The sequence below is a fragment of the Odontomachus brunneus genome, unplaced genomic scaffold, assembly GCF_010583005.1.
Source record: "Odontomachus brunneus isolate Ranch 3 - 2012 unplaced genomic scaffold, Obru_v1 Obru_scaffold_118, whole genome shotgun sequence".
NCBI classification, from domain to species: Eukaryota; Metazoa; Arthropoda; class Insecta; order Hymenoptera; family Formicidae; genus Odontomachus; species Odontomachus brunneus.
The window spans coordinates 376,706-386,073 of record NW_022639568.1 but is presented as its reverse complement, the minus strand read 5'-3'; the positions used below and the strand labels follow the sequence as shown (position 1 = coordinate 386,073).

Sequence of the window (9,368 nt, the reverse complement as noted above, 5' to 3'; positions counted from 1 at the left end):
ACACGTTATCTAAGATATTATCTGAGATAACAGGTAGCCAATAAAATAGTTTTGCGTACGTGGTGTTTCTTGCTGAAGACAATCTAAATCACTCTAGAAAGATCGAGAGGGGAATAATCTGGGATAATTTATTATTAGATGCCATGGTTGGTCATAGTGCATCGGACATTCCATTCTTTGGGTCTTTCGCTTCCTGTAAATCATGGTGAGTGAATCACGCACGTTTTTGCCTCGCGAATTATCAAACATCCTAATTCAAATGACCAAATGTATTCTCTCATCGCGAATTTCGTATATCCTCGCGATCATGTTCGTTGTTTCCGAGCGCGCGATCGCCACGTTTCACGGATATTCGCGACATAACCTCTGCCGCGTGAGCGTTTCTCAGCCACATGGTGCGTGTTGTAGACTTCTCAACTTTTTGTCGCCACGAGAGCATTGCTTTGTGTAAAATTATCCTTTACTTGTAGAACATATCGCATTCTTGAGCCACTCGAAGGAATAAGAGAAATAAGCATTAAATTTATAGTGCAATTTCTAATTCTACGTTAACTTGACATCAAATCAGAATTAAAGTTTTGCAAGTTTTTTCAGTTAGATTCATCGGGCGAGTCTTTTACTTGAGCAAAAGCTTGCTTTAAGTTCTTCAAACGCAGTATCTTCGTAGCATAACTTTGTTACAATTATAGGTTAAGTTAACGACAATAGAAGATGTAATGCGCCATGCTGTCTCAGTATATCTTAAATTCATCACTTGTGAAGAAAGAGTTAATATACATTAATAATAACCAATACTTCTTTTATTTGCAGCCATTCCAAAGGTTTGTGCAGTCAGGCCGTGTGGCCTATGTGAGCGATGGCATTCATCAGGGCAAACTGGTGGCTATTGTCGACATCATTGACCAGAATCGGGTAAGAACATTATATTACAATGTATCACAACGATATATAAGCATATATCATAGAATATGATATATAAATATATATTGAGATATAACAATATACTATATCACTCATGACTAAAGCCAGCAGCACACTGCGCTTGTTTTTGTGCTGGATTGCTTGCTGGATGGAAATATTCTGTTTGGATTAGTACATTTGTATGCATCTTCAAAAATGCATCAGAACAATATTTCCATCCAGCAAAAAAACAAGCATCATGTGCTATTGGCTTAAGATATTTCTACTCTGTAATGTTAAGAAGATTCATTATCTGAAAAGAGTTCAAGCTAAAGGAACTTGCATGTAACATATATTAAATTTATTTTAAGCACATATGAATATATTTTGATTTCTTCTGAGCTAGAAATTTTTCATGGGATATAGTCTAAATGATGATATAATTTTTTGATAGGAATTGCCGGCTGAATCTGGTGATGTTTACCAACTGTTCTGACAATAGCTGCAACTTCTTGCCAACAAATTCCTGCTATGATTATTTTGCTAAATTTTTATTCTCTTTTACAGGTTCTGGTGGATGGCCCAGCATCCAAAGTACCTCGCTGTGAGATGAGGCTTAATGAACTTCACCTGACTAAATTCCGCTTGCGTTTCCCATTTACCGGATCTACCCGTGTCGTACGAAAGGCGTGGCAAGCGGGTAACATTGACGAGTTGTGGAAACAAACAATGTGGGCTAGAAAAGTTGAAGCCAAGAAGAAGGTAAGTGTGTTCAGTAGCTTGTTAACTGTATTAAGGCCCTTGATCCATTGCAGCCATCTTAGATCGTGACGTCACAAACGAGGAAATACAAGCTCAAGATTCTTGCAAAGTATGTTGAATGAAGATGTGTCCATAGTGACATTTGTAGTATCGATTGATCATATTTTCAAAATATCCTGAGAATTCTTTTCACTTTAATAATTAGTAGCTATAAAATTAACATAATATACAACTTTTCAAGTACAAATATGCGAATTTTTCAAGTACATGATTTTGTTTCAACCTAAGATGGCTGCAACAAGGAAGAGAATTTATTTCAAATGATCTTATATATTGGACTTTTATATCTTCGATAACTGAAATATTTTAGTATCTCATGCTGAGTAATAAGAACTTTTTTTCTGTTTCAGCGTGCGGAACTTAGTGATTTTGACCGCTTCAAGCTGAGGAAAGCTAGGCAGATCAGAAATAGAATGCGAACAGAGGCATTCTATAAGTTAAAGAAGGCCAAGAAGGCTAAACCTGGCGATGCAAAAAAAGGCAAAAAGCAAACTGAAAAGTAATCTTTTTAATTAAATACAAAATTATTTCACAAAAACCTCGTTGTTTATAATATACCTCTTGTACGTTACGGGAAATCATCGATGGAGGAACTACTTGCTTTCTTTAATAATTTTAAGTAATGTTTACATAATATGATATTAAAAATTTATCATAACATGTTACTAAAAATATCACGAAGTACATTAAATGCAAAATTTACTAGATTAGTAGAAAAATTTACTAATAAATTTAAAATAGATTTTTTAAAAAGAGAATTTTGAAAAGAGTAGACAAATAAATTTGCATCTTATTTATTGCTTACGATATATAGGATGTTGAGGAAGAATACAGATAATATAAAAAAGAACAATAATATTATTGGGAAAATTTCAAAACTTTTTACTGACATTTATCCATGTACGTTGCATTATCATAGCTCAATCACCAATTAATATAAAATATAAATACAGATCTAGGAGGAATGAAACGAATGTTATAAATTAATTGTTCATTAAATAAGAAAAAAGCATTCCATTTCATAATCTACCTAGAAGTTAAGTTTCAATCAATTCACAATCTGTATTATATGATTGCAACGTTTTTTTGATATTAGATTATTTTACAATGTTCTTTTTATATTTTCAAATTTATTGCGATTTTTATCGTAAGCTTTGTATTTGCAAATTTGATTACAAATCTGCTTACCTCTCTCTTTTTTACATTTCTTCCGAATAATTTTATTAATATATTATGAAACATATGATAAATGAATGTTTATCATAATATGTACTGCAAATATATCATTTTTTTTTTAATTTACGCTGTAGATGATACAGCTAATTTCTTCAGATGCTCCATAAATATTTGCAAACTGACATCATCGGTTAAGACAGGTGCACCGCTCTCCTAGATAAAAGAGAGAAAAAGGATAAGTCAATTATATTATACCAATGAAATGTGCAAAGATACAATAATTGTGGCTTCTAATATTTTTAAATCTTTGCAGAAATGAGAGTAATATATATGACATTAATTTCTTAGAAATGTCTTTCACGGTAAAGGTATAATCAGCATTTTATATTAAGCATAAGCAAATTTTCCACTTGACTTCAATTTGAAAATAGTAATCTAAAAATTATTTACAAACGCGTAAAAAAACTATTTGTAAAATACTTTATGGCAAACAAGGGACATGCCATATATTTTAAGATAAATTTTATTAAAAGATCACACTTTTACATTAGCCATCACCAAATATAAGCTAAATATTGCAAAGGTGCAACCTATAAATAGTGCAGAATTATATTATCTTACATGGCAAATATCTGTAAAAATTGAAGCCCAAACTTCGACGTCGTTGAACAGTTAAGATGCATTTACATTTCATTACAAATTGCTCAAAGTTTGCTCTTTCATATAATTAAATAATTTATTTTAATACAATATGTGTGTGTATGCCGCGATATTTTTATTAAATGTAAGATAATCAATAGAAATATTCAATTGTTGGTAACGTCAAAATTTGAGCGTAAGAAATCAGTATTCCACAAGCTGTTAAGTGTATGTTTAATCGCAACACGTGATAACACTTGAATTTTTGTCGATGTTCTTGCAAAAGTAAATAATTCAATTGCCTTAAATCTAAATAAAAATAACGAGGTAAATTCTGTAACGGAAGAGGAGTTGTGTGTTTTTACCAGTATCAATTGCCCCTGAGTGACCCGATCACCAAAGAAGTTGAGAAAAAGGGAGAGATAGAAGAAAAATAGATAGATAAATAAATAAAATAACACACCCCATTGGGCATCGGCATCCCCTAGTTCACAGGATCGTGGTAACATAAAAAAAATATTAGTTACAAATGATATGAAACTTAAATGAACATTTATATAAATTGCCCCTCTCATTATTACATAATATTCTTTAGTTAGAGATTTTTTTATTAATTTAGGGAAAAAATAGAATCAAGTTTTTTATAACATAAACTTAATAGAGCACGTCGATGAAAATTCAACATCAAATCAATTAAAAAATTCAAATTCATAGGCATTTTGGAGAATCTTCTGTAAAGAATAAGTATTAAAAAAATATATATACTTTTTTTATACTTACCGCGCCGTAAGCATACATATTATTATGGGTTTGGCTCGGATTGACTTTGCTCAGTAGAAATCTAGCTTGAGATCCGCCTTGTTCCGTATCAATATACCGCGGTGCGGGAAATCTGCCGGCTAATATTTCGGCTGCGTCGTCAACGGGCGCTGCCAATAACTGCCTGAAGTTCTCATATTCCGGCAAGTCTTGATACTTCGACTGCCGCCACTGTGCGATGGTCTGCAATAAATTAAAAATAAATCAAACACGTGCGCATACATACATACTACATGTAGATTATATTCGTTCACCAGATAGCTCAGTCAAACTGAAAACTTGATTACTCACTTCTCCGTGAAATATAAGTATCTGGAAAAATGTGTCCATCAATAAAATTCTTTCGGCTTGAATGGATGAGGTATCTAGTAATACAGGTTCTGGGGGCCCGTTGAATCCATAACTATATAAGATCGGTTGAACCATAATTAAAGAATTCGTTAAATCCTCACGCATAAGCATATGCCTGAAAAATATACGAGAGATCTATATTGCGAGATGATAATCTGGAGCATGATGAGAAAATCCAACCCCAAATATTAAGGCTCCTGGGGAGTCGCATCATCCATCTCTTTTTAATGACGTCAGAAGCGAGAAAACGCATGCTAAAAATTCCTGCAAAATACGTCGAGATAAACAGATATATCTACAAAACGACATTTGCGATCGATTAAGTACACCTCTAAAATACTCCGTACACTTTCCTTTTGTTCTAACAATCAACAGATAATTATAAAATAAATGTGATGTGCAATCGTCTTTTCTAACCTAATTTCCTCATTATCTTGTCATATTAATTTTCCGATTATCTATTGATTTTTAGAACAAAAGGAAAGTGTACGGAGTATTTTAGAGGTGTACTTAATCGATCGCAAATGTCGTTTTGTGGATATATCTGTTTATCTCGACGTATTTTGCAGGAATTTTTAGCATGCGTTTTCTCGCTTCTAACGTTATTAAAAAGAGATAGATGATGCGACTCCCCAGGAGCCTTGAACATCATCCGTCTCGTGCAAGCAATAAAGCACCTGTAGAAACTGGTCTCATCTGGCGAATTATTGAACACCTGTAAAAACTGCGATCTACGCAAATGATACATGAATTGTGGATATAAGGAGAAGTTCTCCGCCAATCTAAAGCTATTTGGATCGTCCTTGGCGTAGTCTCCGAACTTTTGGCACTGCAAAGATAAAGGTTCACATCTTAGAATGTATAAAACACGTATGTAATGCATAATTCACATAAATTTCAACAATGGAAAATATACTAACGAGTCTAATCAACATACGATCGACCCATCTTAGCACATCCGGCCCGTCATCGCTTTCCGCTCTGAATACAGCTAAGCGTGACATGAGAACGGCCGCTGCCTCCTGATCGAATCCTGCGCTCACATGATGCAAGGACGATGACACATCTGCCCAACTGCAGCGAACAATATTTTATTGCGACATTGTAATCTCGTGAATTACAACACAGAATCGGTGAATGCTTACTTTCTCGCGATAGTCGTGACTCTGATTCTCTTCTGACCACTGCTATGTTGATACTGAGTAATGAATTGAATGCAGCCTCTTCCACCTTGTGGGATCGGCGCGGTATGTTGATTCACAACCTCGAAGAAAAGTGAAGTAGTTGTGGATGGTGTCAAGGAACAGAACTTCCACTGACATGTGCCACCCAACCCTACTTCCTGTTCTCCGACGCTAGCTCCCTTCACTCCCAATGACACGCAAGGACCGATTGCCCCGGAGACTTTAATTTCTCGCGAGGTTTTCACCTCTAAAATGGCGTTGAATGCCATCTTCAAGTCACCCTTGGAGTCTTTGGCGAACACTCGTTGGAAGGTTTGCTTAAACAAGGATGAATTGAACGAATCTCCCATCACCATATGACCACCGGTAGAATTGCAGCATTGTCGCATCTCCAGCAAACCGGTTTGATCGAGAGCACAGGAATATATGTCTATAATGTGGCCGTTGGCAGCGGCGCGCGACGCCAACGCGTCGTAGTGCTTCATCGCTTTTTTCATATGCTTAGCATTATCCTTTTGAATATCGTGATGCGATCTGATCGGTTGTCGTAGATCGTCAGTTACAACTTGACCGGGTCCTTGAGAACACGGCCCTCCAACAAACAGCATAATCCTTAAACATGAGAAACAAGTGATGACATTGACTATAGTATTAATATATACATAGTAATAATATTATGTATAATAGTTCAGTATAGTTTTTTATATTAAGTATAATGTAGTGAGAATTTCCTAGTGAGATATCTCACAATATATTTCCATTTATATATCAATATATATCAATATATATATATATATATATATATATATATATATATATATATATACATATATATATATATATATATATAAAATATTTATATAAAATATGTGCAAAAGATTTACTGTACTTGTCAAACAATATTTAAAAAAAATCCAATTTTGAAATATGGACAAATTTTATAAACGAAATAAACAAAACTTCGAGTATTGTTCAGGCATCCCAACAAAATTCTTCCTTTGACACCCAAATCAGTAACTTTGTGTGAATTTAACATGAATTACATTATGAATGAAACTTTTGCACTGATGTAATATGTAAATACCTAGCGCCAGTGTTCGCGTAACTAGCTTCCAAGAGACCCGTAGCAACGGCTAACGCCACACCGGTGGATCGCAATGGGCGCTTTCCTGGTCCTACGGGCCACGGGTCACGTTGTAGCTCTCCTAAAAGATCTGTCAAGTTCATGTCACACTTATGCACCGGCTGTATGAACCGATTGGCCGGCGGCAACGGTTGCGTACCGGGTCCTCTCGGTTGGCCTGGATTTTGTCCTGGAATCGGTCTACCTATACCTGCGAAATACGACCGAGGCGCGATTAAACAAACGTGAATCGCGTGCGAACAGCACTGAGCTCAAGTTAAAACTTAACTTTTACCTAACATATCTTGAACCTGTTTCGGTTGCAGATCCTTCGTCCCACGGAATACATAACTCTTGCTGCAGCCGTCGCAGCCCAACTCGTGAACTTGAACCATTCTGCCGAACGTAATAAGGCCAATCAGAGCGTTGGGTGGAAGTAAGGACAGTGACATTTGTAGAGAATCTTTGAGTGCTCCCAATTCTTCATCGTCCATGCACGTATCCACGACGAACAGGAATATCGGTGGTAAACATTGAGCGCGCTAAGTAATGAGAATATCAGATGTAAATTCATTAGGATTTGAGTCTCGAAGTGAGTATAATTAGTACAAGTAAATGCTTTTGCTTCTCATAGAAGTAAACACACTTTTATGTTTACATATATATTTTTTTTATATATATATACTTTATATATATATATATATATATATATATATATATATATATATATATTTAAAGCATTTATATTACTTTTAATTAATAAATAAAAACAAAAGTTTCATTCTCTCTCTCTCTCTCTGATTTATATCTATAGCTTACCATTATTGTATACTCGATTGTTGAAAACATTGGAACAAGTTCTGCTGGCTGATGTTGTTCTGTAATTGCAGCATAATGTGGTGGAAACTATAACAAAGCATAAATACATAAGTACCAGATTACATTACTTTTGCAGGTAACAAACATATACTTAAGAAGGAAAATTGTATACAAAATAGATTTTACAATTAATAGTGCAGGATTCCCCTCTTACAGGATTTCTCTGGAAGCAAAGATTGCAGACCCATAACTTGGCACGATAGTCCACTTGGCACAATGGATTTAAGATGGCCCTACAAGTGGACCTTGTGCACAAGACAGGATCATATTGAATCGGTGGAAGATCAGCTCGTTCTTTGATCGGTTGGTACAAAGTGCCAAGTGGTACAACGAGTCTGGTAGCATCAATACGTGATGACGGCCAAACGTTCCATGTAAAACGCACGCCGTCACGATCCTCATTCTGTTGAATAAAATCTTCGTATGTTGTCATGGTGCTGCAAAATAAATATATAATTTACACATTTCTGTACTCTACAAATACATATTCCATACATATATTCTATATGCCACAATATGAACAACTCTTGGCCAGATTTTGGGCATTGCTACTTTTGTAGAATTCTCTCATTTTTTATATAAAATATAGAAAAACGAGATTGTTACAACAGGTTAGTTGTTAATTAACAGATTCATACATACAGTCGCTTTCAGGGAGAAACGCAAATTGGTCAGTGCCGTTACGTTTGCCGTACACGATGATGCTGCTAATGTTCACTTGGCCATTTTACCACACATACGACATTATTAATCAAAAAAATCCTATAAATTCTTGACCAAGATATTAACGATCCTCTGTCACCGGAGGCCACGTCACTTGAAAGATAAAACGCATGCGCCAATCTGTGTCTTTCGTGTCAAGAAAATTGGAACACGATTCAAGAAAAGAACTGAGAAGGGAATGTCCAGATGTTATTTCTGCACCCAATGCCGAGATTTAAATCGCTCGATTGACTACGATATGATTGGACACAGAATGGGTGCTTTCCAGTTGCGTACATTGTGGTTGCTTTCCAACAAGAGACACAAGTATCACCCTATCTTTGTTTCTCACTAGGGTGCGTTCAGATTTTTCATCCGGGTGGAATCTGAATGCAGCCCTAAATGTGGAACCAGGATAGAATGATGTTTGTGTCGACTTGTGTCTCTTGTTGGAAAACAACCAAAGTGATTGGTCAATTCTTACGGTACATCTAAGGCTGCGTTCAGATTCCTTACCCAGGTGCACTCTAATACAAGAAGTGCTATAGTATATGTGACATATACTATAGTGTTTCTAGTAACAGAGTGCACCCGGGTAGGGAATCTGAACGTGCTCTTACATTACTGTTATGTCAATTCGTGTGCGGCGCCCCTAAGCCTTAAAAATTGACCAATCACAGTCAAATTTAAGGAGAATAATCGATTGTGATTGGTCAATTTCTTAAGGCTTAAAGCTTATTACACCTATTGTGGCTCGGGACGAAGTTTATCTA

The 9,368-nt window shown here is 35.5% G+C and overlaps 2 protein-coding genes across 4 annotated transcripts; one reads left to right on the top strand and one right to left on the bottom strand.

Moving 5' to 3' along the window:
• The first annotated feature begins 76 nt into the window (after nt 1-76).
• Nucleotides 77-2,260, top strand: LOC116849550 (60S ribosomal protein L14). Of its 2 annotated transcripts, none has more exons than XM_032826803.1 (4): nt 77-205; nt 811-912; nt 1,468-1,662; nt 2,073-2,260. In XM_032826803.1, the coding sequence occupies exons 1-4, from the start codon at nt 203-205 to the stop codon at nt 2,223-2,225; spliced, it is 453 nt and encodes a 150-aa protein (XP_032682694.1). In that variant the 5' UTR covers nt 77-202; the 3' UTR covers nt 2,226-2,260. The 2 variants fall into 2 exon arrangements, with proteins under 2 accessions (XP_032682694.1, XP_032682696.1); XM_032826805.1 differs by lacking the exon at nt 77-205 and adding an exon at nt 373-395.
• A 240-nt stretch (nt 2,261-2,500) lies between these two features.
• Nucleotides 2,501-8,740, bottom strand: LOC116849549 (protein transport protein Sec23A). Of its 2 annotated transcripts, XM_032826801.1 has the most exons (12): nt 8,536-8,740; nt 8,048-8,330; nt 7,834-7,920; nt 7,310-7,556; nt 6,976-7,225; nt 5,853-6,503; nt 5,628-5,781; nt 5,385-5,536; nt 4,648-4,822; nt 4,318-4,539; nt 4,001-4,021; nt 2,501-3,111 (listed from the first exon to the last, which is right to left on the bottom strand). In XM_032826801.1, the coding sequence occupies exons 2-12, from the start codon at nt 8,324-8,326 to the stop codon at nt 3,022-3,024; spliced, it is 2,328 nt and encodes a 775-aa protein (XP_032682692.1). In that variant the 5' UTR covers nt 8,327-8,330; nt 8,536-8,740; the 3' UTR covers nt 2,501-3,021. The 2 variants fall into 2 exon arrangements, with proteins under 2 accessions (XP_032682692.1, XP_032682693.1); XM_032826802.1 differs by lacking the exon at nt 4,001-4,021.
• Between the last annotated feature and the right edge of the window lie 628 nt (nt 8,741-9,368).